This window comes from Epinephelus lanceolatus, chromosome 15 (assembly GCF_041903045.1).
Source record: "Epinephelus lanceolatus isolate andai-2023 chromosome 15, ASM4190304v1, whole genome shotgun sequence".
Classification (NCBI taxonomy): Eukaryota; Metazoa; Chordata; class Actinopteri; order Perciformes; family Serranidae; genus Epinephelus; species Epinephelus lanceolatus.
In genome coordinates, this window is record NC_135748.1 from 32,131,328 (window position 1) to 32,145,573 (window position 14,246).

At 37.3% G+C, this 14,246-nt stretch overlaps 1 protein-coding gene across 3 annotated transcripts in view; it reads right to left on the bottom strand.

Annotated features, from left to right (window-relative positions):
- Window positions 1–704: 704 nt before the first annotated feature.
- sptb (spectrin, beta, erythrocytic) overlaps window positions 705–14,246 on the bottom strand; it is a 78,965-nt gene continuing 65,423 nt past the window's right edge. For all 3 annotated transcript variants that reach the window (XM_033643515.2, XM_078175192.1, XM_033643514.2), the window contains 5 exons: window positions 8,156–8,219; window positions 7,589–7,845; window positions 5,944–6,117; window positions 5,545–5,587; window positions 705–5,149 (listed from right to left, as the gene is read on the bottom strand). In XM_033643515.2, coding sequence (XP_033499406.1) covers window positions 4,958–5,149; window positions 5,545–5,587; window positions 5,944–6,117; window positions 7,589–7,845; window positions 8,156–8,219 — 730 coding nt within the window. In that variant the 3' untranslated portion in view covers window positions 705–4,957. The remainder of the gene's footprint in view (window positions 5,150–5,544; window positions 5,588–5,943; window positions 6,118–7,588; window positions 7,846–8,155; window positions 8,220–14,246) is intronic.

The window sequence follows — 14,246 nt, forward strand, 5'->3', positions numbered from 1 at the left end:
CTACCAGTGGGACGTGCCCGGAACACCTAACGGAGGCGCCCAGGAGGCATCTTGATCAGATGTCCGAACCACCTCAACTGAGCAGCACCCTTACTCCGAGCTCCCTCCGGATGTTCATTCATTTTTTTCATTCATTTTCCATAACTGCTTATCCTGTTAGGGGTCACGGGGGGGCTGGAGCCTATCCCAGCTGACATTGGACAAGAGGCGGGGTACACCCTGGACAGGTCACCAGACTATCACAGGGCTGACACACACCTAGTTCTTTGGACTGTGGGAGGAAGCTGGAGTACCCGGAGAAAACCCACACTGACATGGGGAAAACATGCACAACGTGGATGTCTGAGCTCCTCACCCTATCTCTAAGGCTTTAATTTCCAGACACCCCATGGAGGAAACTTATTTGGGCCGCTTGTATCCATGGTCTCATTCTTGGGGGTTGGGACGTAGATGGACCAGTAAAGCTTCACCTGTCGATCAGCTCCCTCTTCACCATGATGCTCCAGCACCACTTCAGAGGCCACACCAAACCACCGATCCATCTCACGCCCCATTCTACCCTCACTTGTGAACAAGACCCTGAGATTCTTGAACTCCGTCGCGTGGGGCAGTAACTCTCCCCCAACCCGGAGTGTTCATTTAAAATCGGCAAAGGTGCAACTTCAGACATGACAATTCAAATGTCAATAAATAAACCCAGATCGTTTAGTTTCAGGAGTTTATTTTAAAGTTTATTCTCTCAAAATGTATTTGCTATTTCCTGTCAACATTTTTTGGATATTTTACATAGCTAGAGAGTACAAAATGCAGATTAAAAACCACTGAACAGAAAAGGCAGGTAGGAAAGGAGTGGAGGAATAAACAAAGTGGATGGAGGTGACAGAGTAGGAAGTGTCAGAAACTGAGTTACTGTAGATATAGTGACCAATAAAAACAAGTACACGTGATGCAAGTCTCCCAAACCATTTTGAGGTGTGTTTTAACAAAAAAAAATAGAGATGATGTTCTTGTGGCTGTCTGTATTTCTTATTTCGACAGCCACAAGAAGATCAGAGATGTAATTAATTGTTTTGTAAATGTAAATAGACAGAGTTGGTCGTGATGCTACCTTATTTCCTCTTGAGCTGATCAGTCTCGTTTATCTCTCCACACCTGACTTCCTTCGTTTCAATGAGGTCACTTGAGTTGGATCGTAGTTCAGGGACAGAGCCCACGGTACAAGGCAAGACGGCAGTGGGACAGTGTGTGTGTGTGTGTGTGACATAATTAACATCTATAAATGCAGTTCAATATACTGTACATACTCTATGTTCCCTGTACGCGTATATCGATTAGAATTTCTTGTTCTATAATGGCTTTGTTACCAAATTCTCTTCTCTTCCTCCTTTACATTCATATGAAAGACACATTCCCTCAGCTCCATGCTGCTACTGTATCATCCTCGCCTTAGATAAAGAGCATGCCAGGTCCTGTTGTGTGGTTTGGAAAAGCAGTCAAGATTCATCCGACCCACGGCTTGTCCTAGACTTTGGCTGGTGCTGAAAAACTTGTTGTGTAATGGTCCAGGCGCCTTTTCTGCTGTCACAAGACAGCCTGGTTTAAATTGTAGTTGCTCAACATTTCTGATGAATAAATCTAGTCTGTGAGATCCGAGGGTGTTTCATAAAGACAGATCAGTTCATAATCATAGATTAGGTTTAAATAAGGCTGCCCTAGGTTACCAGGACGCGTACCCTTACATCCTAGCCTGGTTTTCATCAGGTTAGTTTTCAGGCTGAACCATTGACTACATTTACACGCAGACTTATATTCCATTATTATTCCAAATATGACAATATTCTGAATTTGATACAAGTCATGTAAATGGTGCAATACGCTTAGATATTCTGAACTAGGCCTTTTCCTGATTGCTGGATTTTCCAACGAAGACGTGTTGGTATTATCAGGTTTAGAAGCAGTCTTTGGACACATACACTCACCGGCCACTTTCTTAGATACACCTTGCTAGTACCAGGTTGGACCCCTTTTGCCTTCAGAACTGCCTTAATTCTTGGTGGCATAGATTCAACAAGGTGCTGGAAACATTCCGCAGAATTGTCAGCTGCACATCCATGATGTGAACCTCCTGTTCCACCACATCCAAAAGGTGCTCTATTGGATTAAGATCTGTTGACTGTGGAGGCCAATGGAGTACAGTGAAGTCATTGTCATGTTCAAGAAACCAGTCTGAGACTCATCAGACCAGGCAACGTTTTTCCAATCTTCTATTGTCCAGTTTTGGTGAGCCTGTGTGAACTGTAGCCTCAGTTTCCTGTTGTTAGCTGACAGGAGTGGCACCTGGTGTGGTCTTCTGCTGCTGTAGCCCATCTGCTTCAAGGTCGGACGTGTTGTTGCTTCAGAGATGGTCTTCTGCAGACCTTGGTTGTAACCAGTGGTTATTTGAGTTACTGTTTCCTTTCTATCATCTTGAACCAGTCTGGCCATTCTCCTCTGACCTCTGGTATCAACAAGGCTTTTTCACCCAGAGAACTGCTGCTCACTGGATATTTTCTCTTCTTCGGACCATCCTCTGTAAACCCTAGAGATGGTTGTGTGTGAAAATCCCAGTAGATCAGCAGTTTCTGACAGACCAGCCCGTCTGGCACCAACAACCATGCCACGTTCAAAGTCACTTAAATCACTTTTCTTCCCCATTCTGATGCTCAGTGTGAACTTTAGCAGGTCGTCTTGACCATGTCTACATGCCTGAATGCATTGACCTGCTGCCATGTGGTTGGCCAATTAGCGAACACGTACCTAATAAGGTGGCCGGTGAGTGTATACAACCCATTTGGAGTATGTGACTCAGTTGGGGGTTTTACCTAAAGTTGCAACGCATAGACTCTTGCCTCTTTGCGCGTTGTCATGGATGCATTGTACACAAACCAGCAGCGAACAGATTGGTAGAGATGCAAGAAAAACCCACATTTCTGGTCGGAAGGAGAAACATCCTACTTTAAAACTTATTTAAAACTTAGATATTAACAGATTTATGGATATGCGCAAATATCGCAATGCCAATTTTACGAAAAGGTGGTTGAAGGAAGTTGTGTTTGCAAGTCCGCCAGCAGTGGTAAACTTTGGCGCAAAGAAGCAAAATGGTGTTCCACTTTTCCATATTTTGACCTTATAAACGACATGTTAGGGCATGTTAACCAGAGTATGCGCGGCTGCATGTGAATAGGAATATCAGTGGAATATTCATCTTCATTAGCCGCGTACATAGCTGAGTAGGAGTATTGCCTTTTTTAGAATAAGTACAGAAACCAGAATCTTTTGTGCATATAAACGTAGTCCGTGTCGCAATTAATCTGCACTGCAATTTTAATAAAGCCAAAACAACTCTGACTCATAACAAGCAGCATTTTCACCATTTGTTCTCCCTTAAATTTGTCACTTAAATACAATTAAAGAAACAGACTTTCTGTATTATGGGTGTCTATTAACGATGCAAGAGGCAGGCAGCCAATCCAAAGGTATTACAGCAGTAATTTCACCATATGGAGGCTGTTATTGAACTTGTCTAAACCAAGTAGCAAAATCCAAGTCAAAGAAAACTGTAGTTAATTATCTTATTGTTGTGCTATATAATAAAATGAATTACCTAGCTGGGGTCTTGTACATTTGAAAGTTGTTTGACTGCATCTTTTTAGCACCATTAGCACTTAAGAATTAAAGTTCATGATGCTCACACAGGACTTGAACTCTAAAATTCGTGATAACAAGTAGAGTGCTGGCAGTGATTTTGTACTTGTTTACTTTAATGTTTTACTCCACGTTTTGTTTATGTGCTGCTCTGTGGGTGCAGATACTGCAGTTTTCTCTAAACAGATTAATCCTGGTTCAGTTGGTTAGGCTCATTTTGAGTCAGGCTTTTCTGATCTGCCTTTATGAAACACCCCGCAGATATACGGTATGTTAAAAGAATATATTTTGATATGTGTCTCTACGAGCCAAAGTTGAAGACAAATAAGGCAGGTCAAGCTGGTCTTGACTGTAGGTTCAAGAATATCACAATAGCACCATATCAAACTAACGTAAAACATACTTCATGCATCTGTAGATATATATACTGTGTATATATATATATATATATATGTTGATGGATAGATATGAAATTTAGGGTTCAATACACAAGTGTTGGATATATTTCAAGTTCACAGAAATAACTACTGCCACAGTCCAGTCGAGAATACGACGTGGCGTCTCACGACTGCTCGTATGTCATCCATTTAAAAATCTCAACAGTCAAACCCTTCACAGTGCATAGAGCATTTAGTTTGCATGCCTGCAATTACACTTGGTGTGTGTGTGTGTGTGCACTATACAGCACTGCAAGTCTTTACACCGCATTTACAAAGCTTTTTAAAGCCCGTTAAACTCACTCTGGTTGTATAAGTAGCGTTCAGAGCTCCAAATTCAAACAGCACAGTATTTCAGTTCACAACCATTGTATAAGGCAGATGAATAAAAGTACTCCTCGGTACTCTTGAGTCTCCCCGTGTTCATTACAGGCCTTCTTCATATTGTACATGGCTCTATCAAAGCATGCCGTACTAAAGCAAACGCTGCAGCGAAAAGCATGAAAAGAAAAGTTTTACAAACATTCTTTGGTTGAATGTGAAAGGAGCATTCCTGTGCTTTAATTTAATTGCTCTGAATTTGGCATTTGTTAAAAAGAACACAAAGAAAAAAACAAACTGGACCTTTGCAAAGATACACTGGCTTAAATACAGGCAAAGAGTGATGGCTCCAACCTAAACTACAATATTCATGTTAATTCTCGCAAAATAATATAAAAAATTCTGGTGATTAAAAAGCTCGCTTTGACTGATTGTACACAAATACTACTTTCTCTTTCCAGGTTACCAAGGCAACACCCCCCCCCCCCGCCCCCAAATGGCCTTCCCATCCCCTTTCACTTCTTCTTGGCAAAGCGACTGAACTTCTTCTCCTTGTCTTTCTTGGCAGAGCTGGGTTCAGAGAGGGCAGTTGAGGAGGAGGGTGGAGGCAGGCTGTGGGCTTTGGCCCCTGAGGGCCCCGACGCCTCCTCTGCTGCCAGGGGCTGAACGGCCTTCTCCATGGCCTGGCTCCAACGCTGGAGCTCCTCCTAAAATTAAACACACACACACCACAGAGGTTTAAAAAGGGAAGTCCACCTCTAGAGGGGCAGTGTGTGTTTTGTGTCTGCTGCTATATTTGAGTGAATCAAAGAGTGGAGGTGATTCACGCTTTTAGCTCTCAGCAGTGACGCTGTAAATGTGTTTGTGAGGCTAAATCGGGGCGATCTAGACGAAGACAACCTCACTGAGAATTATTTTAGCTTAGACAAGCTGAAACATCTTCTAAAATAAAATGTAAATATGTTTGTTCTATATGCAGCATTACACCCCGTGACTGCTGCTTTACAGTACAGAAGGTCGAAGGTCAGATAATTACTTGCCAAGTCCAGAACATTAAGTCCGGTGATTGGTGTAAATCAGGAAAAGTTCTACACAAACTCACCTCGTCTTTACACTGGAACAAATATTCACTGCCGTCTCCGAGTCTGAGAGAGAGAAAAGAAAGTTAAGTTAAAATATATTATGCAGACAAGCACAAAAAGAACAAGTGGTTGTTTTAAACTTCTGTTCTGAGACGAAGTTTCCCTAAAATAGATTTTTCTAAGAAACAAAGCTCTAACTCTCAGGTTTTATGGTGGGTTATATGTGGTGTTATTTCTTAGCCATGAGCAGTGACTTCCTGGAGTCATCGCCGGTTGCTTAGAGAGTCCACAGCGATGATAAAATTCTAGGAAGTTGCTGCACTTGGCAAATAATGATAATAAAATTTGCATATTATCTAATTCTTGGTTAAATAAAAAAAAAAAAAAAAGCAAATAAGTGGCCAAACAGGACGTCTCACCGTAGTTTGCAGACGTGCTTCTTTTTCTTGTAGTTGGTAAGGATCTCCCAGCTGGCGTTACTGAGGGACAAGGGGTCCTCGCCGTGATACGTCACCCCGTGGCCAAAACTCTTGGCGTCTTTGTAGACTGAGAGCTGGCCTGGCTTCAGCACACAGTACAGGTTGTTCCATGACCTGAGAGGAAGAGGAGGGGTAGGAAGTAGAGAGATATTGATTGTCAGGTAGAAAATTTCCGCCAATAATATAAAAATGTATTGAATTAAATCCCAATTATGAGAGCCACAACAACATCACCGCTCCATTAAGGCTTAATTCAGTTAATTAGAAATCAGGAGAGCAGTCAGAGCAGCTCACTGCTTTCTGACAACTGTAGGTAGTTTAATATCAAAAACACATCCAGATCCTCCATCAGGGTGATGAGGTCAAAGAAACATTTTGGGGCTTTTTGTGTATTAATAAATTAAATAATAGCAGCTGGCATTTTTAAGTTAAAACACAGATGCTCCACACCATGGGTTTTCTCCGGGTACTCTAGCTTCCTCCCACAGTCCAAAGACATGCAGGTTAACTGGTGACTCTAAATTGTCCGTAGGTGTGAATGTGAGTGTGAATGGTTGTCTGTCTCTGTGTGTCAGCCCTGTGATAGTCTGGTGACCTGTCCAGGGTGTACCCTGCCCCTTGGCCAACGTCAGCTGGGATAGGCTCCAGTCCTCCCCACGACCCCAGCAGGGTAAGTGTGAAAAATGTCATAGTTTAGTATATCATAAAATTTCAGGGGGAAAAAATGTCATAGTTTAACACATGAAGAAAAAAAAAAAACTCAATAAAAAGTCATAGTTTAGTATATTTAAAAAAAAAAAACTCAATTAAAATGTCATAGTAAAATATATATATATTTTTTAAAAACTTGATAAAAATGTCATAGTTTAGTATATCATAAAATTTCACAAAAATGTCAGTATATTTTTAAAAAAAACTACATAAAAATGTCATAGTATAGTATATTAAAAAAATATATAGATAGGTATAGAATTTTTTTTTTTTTTCCAAAAACGCAGTAAAAATGTGATAGTATAACATATTTTTTTTAAAAAAAATAACATAAAAATGTCATAATTTAGTAAATCATAAAATTTCATTAAAATCATAGTTTAGTATATAAAAAAAAACTCCATAAAAATGTCATAGTTTAGTATAAAAAAAAAAAACTCGATAAAAATGCCATTGTATATCATATCATGAAATTTCATTAAAAATGTCTTGGTATAGAATTTTTATTTTTTATTTATTTATTTTTTCAAAAACTCAGTAAAAATGCCATAGTTTCGTATATCATAAAATTTCATTTAAAAAAAACACTACAGAAAAATGTCAAAGTTTAGTGTATGATAAAATTTCATTAAAAAAAGTCATAGTAGAGTATATTAAAAAAAAAACCCTCGATCAAAATGTCATAGTATAGTATATCATAACATTTCATTAAAAAAATGTCATAGTCCACCTTCAATCCATGAAAGAAGGTAAGCAAATTTTCAAGTGTGCTATTACACAGAAATGAATGTATAGAATGGGTAGTGGAGTGACGTAAAGACTGTATTGCAGATGATAAATGGGCTAAACATTTGTTTTTTTTCCCGTTATCTACCTATTTGATGCCTTCTTCCCTGAGCCTTCCACGTCATGTTTGCGGCCCAGCGTTCCCTCCTGCAGCACAGTCTGGGCTCTGACGGTCTCAACGGGCATGGTAGCGGCTCTCTCTGGTTCTTTAGGGGTCACTACTGACACAGAAGGTTCCAGCTCCAGAGAACCGCTCTCTCTCATTTCTGACACTATGGGCACCGTGGAGTCACCAGCTGTCTCCTCCAGCAGACCTGAACTGGGCTCCACTGCACCAGAAGCAGACTGGGGGAGAAAAAATAGAGACAAAGATAAAAAAGAGACAGTGGTAAAAAATATTGATAGATCTACAAATCAACCTGCATAGCTGGAGAGGTTAGCAGAGCAGAATGTACCCTTAATGTATGCATATATGATTAGTTTTATAAGTGTCAATTGTAGTCAAATGTAGTTTGTTTTGAGTAAGTATAGAAAGGAGCTTTTTAAATGCAGGAGTTAGTAAGAAAATACTTTTTAAGAACTTGGGTTTGCTGTTACAGGGTTCACAACATGATACAGCAGAGCGGACAGGAGCTCAGTACGTGTAGTTACTAACCAGAGTCTGTTCCTCAACAGTGCCGAGCTGCGAAGATTCTTCCACAAAACCCGTGTCTTCTCTCCTGGAGGAAAGAGGGCAGCATGGGGTCTACATGAGAGACTTTTAAGAGCAGCGGGTGAAGAACAATGTGTGTAGAGACAGAGAGACAGTGTGCTTTCAAGTAAGTTTAAAGGGTATGGCTCAGAATATTCAGGGTTTTTTTTGTTATTGTCACCAAATCCTATGAAAGGAATACATTGCAGTTGTCTGTCTCTAAAACTTTCTGACTTTAAGCCTGTCTGTGTAAAAAATAGCTAAATAATTTCTAGATGAGTCCTGTAGTTTTTTGGCAACATTACCCAAACGTAAGTCAAAGTGTTTTTGTTGGGGACTTTTTTAGTTGTCATTGTTGCACTGCTGATAATTTACTTATAGTATAGCAGACAGTGTATGTGGGATGGACTCAACGTGAACTACAGTGCCCATGTCCGTTATAACGCAGGAACCAAGTGTGACACCATGTTTTCAAAGGATTTGTTGACTGTAAGAAAATATAGAACAGCACCAGACTTATCCTTTAAAAGGAATTCTGTGATGATTGTCTATTTGTATGTATGTCTGTGCTTATAGGTGCAACAGTGCACGCACAGCGTGGTTTCTCAAAGTGCAGCCCAAAGGCCAATGTCTGCCCTCGTGACATGAAATGTATGCATTAGATTTTAATCATCCATGACCCATTTCAATACTCGTAAGAGCTTACATTTAATACACTATTTGGCTACTGTGCCCCCTAAAAAGTGTTTGTCAGGTTAGGTATAGTATACCCTCTTAAAACATAAGTATAATAAGTATTATGATATTGAATACAAATATGACAAAAAAAAAGTCAAATTGTAGTGTGTCATAACAAATGTCATAAAAAAGTATGCCATAAAAATGTTATTTAAAAAGAGTTATAAAAAGTCATAGTAGTGAGTCACATTAGTGTTTGCCAACAGATTTTGATGATAAAGTCAGTATGTCATCATGTATTTTTTTTTTAAATCATTAAACAGAATACAAGAGTATGCAAGAAAAATATGATTGACATTTTTATGACATACAGTACAATTTCTACAGATTTTTTTAAGGCACACTTTACTGTGACTTTTTTCAGAGTATAAACAACATGGTTTTTTAAGTCAGAGAACACTACCAGAAAAGTGTCAAAGAAATCATAGTATAGTATATTGTAAAAATGATATTAAAAAAAAGTTGCACTATATTGAGCAATAAAAAAATTAAACAAAACACCATATTAAAGTATGTCATGAAAGAGTAATAATATAAGAAAGGCATAGTATAGCATGTCATGAAAAAATCATTATATAGTATAGCATAAAAATGATTTGAATACATCATGATTGATGAAAAAATGTCATAGTATAGTACGTCCCCCAAAACCATGAAAAAACGTCATGGTATAGTATGTCGTCAAAAACCATGAAAAAAAGTCATAGTATAGTACGTCCCCCAAAACCATGAAAAAAAGTCATAGTATACTATGTCGTCCAAAAGCATGAAACAAAGTCATAGTATAGTATGTCGTGAAAAAACATGAAAAAAAGTCACGGTATAATATGTCATAAAAAAAAGTCACAGCATAGTATATTATGTCGTCAAACAATCATGAAAAAAGTAATAGTACAGTATGTCGTCAAAATCTATGAAAAAATGTCATGGTATAGTATGTCGTCCAAAATCATGAAAAAAAGTCACGGTATAATATGTCATAAAAAAAAGTCACAGCATAGTATATTATGTCGTCAAACAATCATGAAAAAAGTAATAGTATAGTGTGTCGTCAAAATCTCTGAAAAAATGTCATACTATAGTGCGTCCCCCAAAACCATGAAAAAATGTCATACTTTAGTGTGTCGTCAAAAATCATGAACAAATGTCATAGTATAGTGCGTCCCCCAAAATCATAAAAAAAAGTCATACTTTAGTGTGTCGTCAAAAATCATGAAAAAACGTCATAGTATGTCGTCAAAAATCATGAAAAAAACGTCATAGTATAGTATGTTGTGAAAAACCATGAAGAAAAGTCACAGTATAGTATCTCATAAAAAAACTCATAGTATAGTATGTCGTCAAACAAACATGAAAAAAAGTAATAGTATAGTGTGTCGTCAAAATCTATGAAAAAATGTCATACTTTAGTGTGTCGTCAAAAATCATGAAAAAACGTCATAGTATAGTATATCATCAAACAACCATGAAGAAAAGTCATAGTATAGTATATTGTCCAGAATCATGAAAAAACATCATAGTATAGTATGTCATCCAAAATCATGAAAAAAGTCATAGTATAGTACCTCCCCCAAAACCATGAAAAAAAGTCATAGTATAGTATGTCGTCCAAAATCATGAAAAAATGTCGTAGTATAGTATGTCATCCAAAATCATGAAAAAAGTCATAGTATAGTACTTCCCCCAAAACCATGAAAAAAAGTCATAGTATAGTATGTTGTCCAAAATCATGAAAAAATGTCGTAGTATAGTATGTCATCCAAAATCATGAAAAAAGTCATAGTATAGTACTTCCCCCAAAACCATGAAAAAAAGTCACAGTATAGTATGTCATCAAATAACCATGAAAAAAAGTAATAGTACGGTGTCTCGTCAAAATCTATGAAAAACTGTCATGGTATAGTGTGTCGTCAAAATCTATAAAAAATGTCATGGTATATAGCATGTCGTCAAAAATCATGAAAAATACGTCATGGTATAGTACGTCCCCAAAACCATGAAAAAATGTCATAGTATAGTATGTCGTCCAAAATCATGAAAAAAAGTCATGGTATAGTATGTCGTGAAAAACCATGAAAAAAAGTCACAGTATAATATGTCATAAAAAAGTCATAGTATAGTATGTCGTCCAAAATCATGAAAAAAAGTCAAAGTTTAGTATGTTGTCCAAAATCATGAAAAAAAGTCATGGTATAGTATGTTGTGAAAAACCATGAAAAAAAGTCACAGTATAATATGTCATAAAAAAAGTCATAGTATAGTATGTCATCAAACAACCATGAAAAAAGTAATAGTACAGTGTCTCGTCAAAATCTATGAAAAAATGTCATGGTATATAGTATGTCGTCCAAAATCATGAAAAATACATCATGGTATAGTATATCGTCAAAAATCACGAAAAAACGTCATGGTATAGTACATCCCCAAAACCATGAAAAAATGTCATAGTGTAGTATGTTGTCAAAAACCATGCAAAAAAGTCATAGTATAGTATAGTATGTCGTCCAAAACCATGAAAAAATGTCATAGTATAGTACGTTGTCCAAAATCATAAAAAAAAAGTCTTAGTATAGTACAGTGTGTCGTCAAAATCTATGAAAAAATGTCATGGTATAGTATGTCGTCCAAAATCATGGAAAAAAGTAATAGTATAGTGTTATGACTGTGGTCATTTACTTGGTTGTTTATGTTGTCTGTACTGACAGCTCTCTCTCTCCTCCCCTATTCTGCAGTAGCAATCAGCCTGTCTGTGTGTGTGCGATGAGCTGCAGGAGGTGTGATTCCCCAGTCAACCACGTGATCGGGTTGCTGCCGCTGACTGGCTGACTGCTCAGTTTTAAACTCTACCTGACGCCGGCCTTCGGCCTCTCACTTTCCCCATTCCCAACATGACAGCAGCCGGTAGTATTCTGTGTATGATCTTGTGTGTGCTGCAGTAGCATTTTTGATTTAGAGCATCTGCCTGCAGAAGCTGTTACCTTGAACTTTAGTTTGTGTGTTAAAGCTACCTGTGACTGTGATTAGAACAGCTTATTGTAAGCATTGTAATATTGTAAATAATCTTGCTCAATTCAGTAGCAACCTTAAAGTAGGAGGGAAAAGCCATTTTTGTTGATCCCTTTTTCTCCTGTTTATTTCAGTTGGGAGGTAGGTTAGTTTGATTGTCTTTTGTTTCCACATTTATTTTCTGACAGGTAAGGTAGGGATCTGGACTTAGTTGTTTTGTTTGTTATTTGTGGCATTGCTCCTCTCTGAAGTTATAAAAATAAAACTGTTACTTTGAACTTTTTACATGGAAGTTGGCTGACCTTCTTGGGAGTGGGAAGAGCGGGGGCACTTTATCATGTGTGGCCCAGGTGCCCCTAGGCCTGGGTCATAACAATAGTGTGTCGTCAAAATCTATGAAAAAATGTCATAGTATAGTACGTCCCCCAAAACCATGAAAAAATGTCATACTATAGTATGTCGTCCAAAATCATGAAAAAACGTCATAGTATAGTGTCTCGTCAAAAACCATGAAAAAAGGTCATAGCTCTCTAAGACTCCTTCCTCCACTCATCCAGATCATCGGCACTTCTCCATCTCCCTCTCATCTCATCTTCACCACCTCAACGACCACGCTGGACCCCGGGGGGGGGGGGGGGGGGGGGGTTCCCTATTCGACTATGGATTCATCACCCTCCTTAAATCAAACCATCTCTGTGGGGTCTAATCGCCAAAGACTTTTCACATTATTATTTGTACATTCACATGTAAATAAATATTCTTTTACCATGAAAATGAGTCTCTCCTGATTGACATATAGTATGTCGTCCAAAACCATGAAAAAATGTCATGGTATAGTGTGTTGACAAAACCATGAAAAAAAGTCATAGTATAGTATGTCGTCCAAAATCATGAAAAAAAGTCATAGTATAGTATGTTGTCAAAAACCATGAAAAAAAGTCATAGTATAGTATGTCGTCCAAAATCATGAAAAAATGTCATAGTATAGTATGTCGTCCAAAATCATGAAAAAACGTCATAGTACAGTGTATCGTCAAAAACCATGAAAAAAAGTCATAGTATAGTATGTCGTCCAAAATCATGAAAAAAAAGTCATAGTATAGTATGTCATCAAAAACCATGAAAAAACGTCATAGTACAGTATGTCGTCCAAAATCATGAAAAAACGTCATAGTACAGTGTATCGTCCAAAATCATGAAAAAATGTCATAGTAAATAGTATGTTGTCCAAAATCATGAAAAAAAGTCATAGTATAGTATGTTGTCAAAAACCATGAAAATAAGTCACAGTATAGTATGTTGTCGAAAACCATGAAAAAATGTCATAGTATAGTATGTCGTCAACAACCATGAAAAAAAGTCATAGTATAGTATGTCGTCCAAAATCATGTAAAAACGTCATAGTACAGTGTATCGTCAAAAACCATGAAAAAAAGTCATAGTATAGTATGTCGTCAAAAACCATGAAAAAAAGTCATAGTATAGTATGTTGTCAAAAACCATGAAAAAATGTCATAGTATAATGTGTCATCCAAAATCATGAAAAAAAAGTCATAGTATAGTATGTTGTCAAAAACCATGAAAAAACGTCATAGTACAGTATGTTGTCAAAAACCATGAAAAAATGTCATAGTATAGTATGTTGTCCAAAATCATGAAAAAAAAGTCATAGTATAGTATGTTGTCAAAAACCATGAAAAAATGTCATAGTATAGTGTGTCATCCAAAATCATGAAAAAAAAGTCATAGTATAGTATGTCGTCAAAAACCATGAAAAAACGTCATAGTATAGTATGTTGTCAAAAACCATGAAAAAATGTCATAGTATAGTATGTCGTCAAAAACCATGAAAAAATGTCATGGTATAGTATGTCGTCAAAAACCATGAAAAAACGTCATAGTATAGTGTGTTGTCAAAAACCATGAAAAACGTCATAGTATAGTGTGTCGTCAAAAACCATGAAAAAACGTCATAGTATAGTATGTTGTCCAAAACCGTGAAAAAAAGTCATAGTATAGTATGTCGTCAACAACCATGAGAAAAAGTCATAGTATAGTATATTGTCAAAAACCATGAAAAAATGTCATAGTATAGTGTGTCGTCAAAAACCATGAAAAAACATCATAGTATAGCGTGTTGTCAAAAACCATGAAAAAACGTCATAGTATAGTGTGTTGTCAAAAACCATGAAAAAACGTCATAGTATAGTGTGTCGTCAAAAACCATGAAAAAACGTCATAGTATAGTATGTCGTCAACAACCATGAGAAAAAGTCATAGTATAGTATATTGTCAAAAACCATGAAAAAAT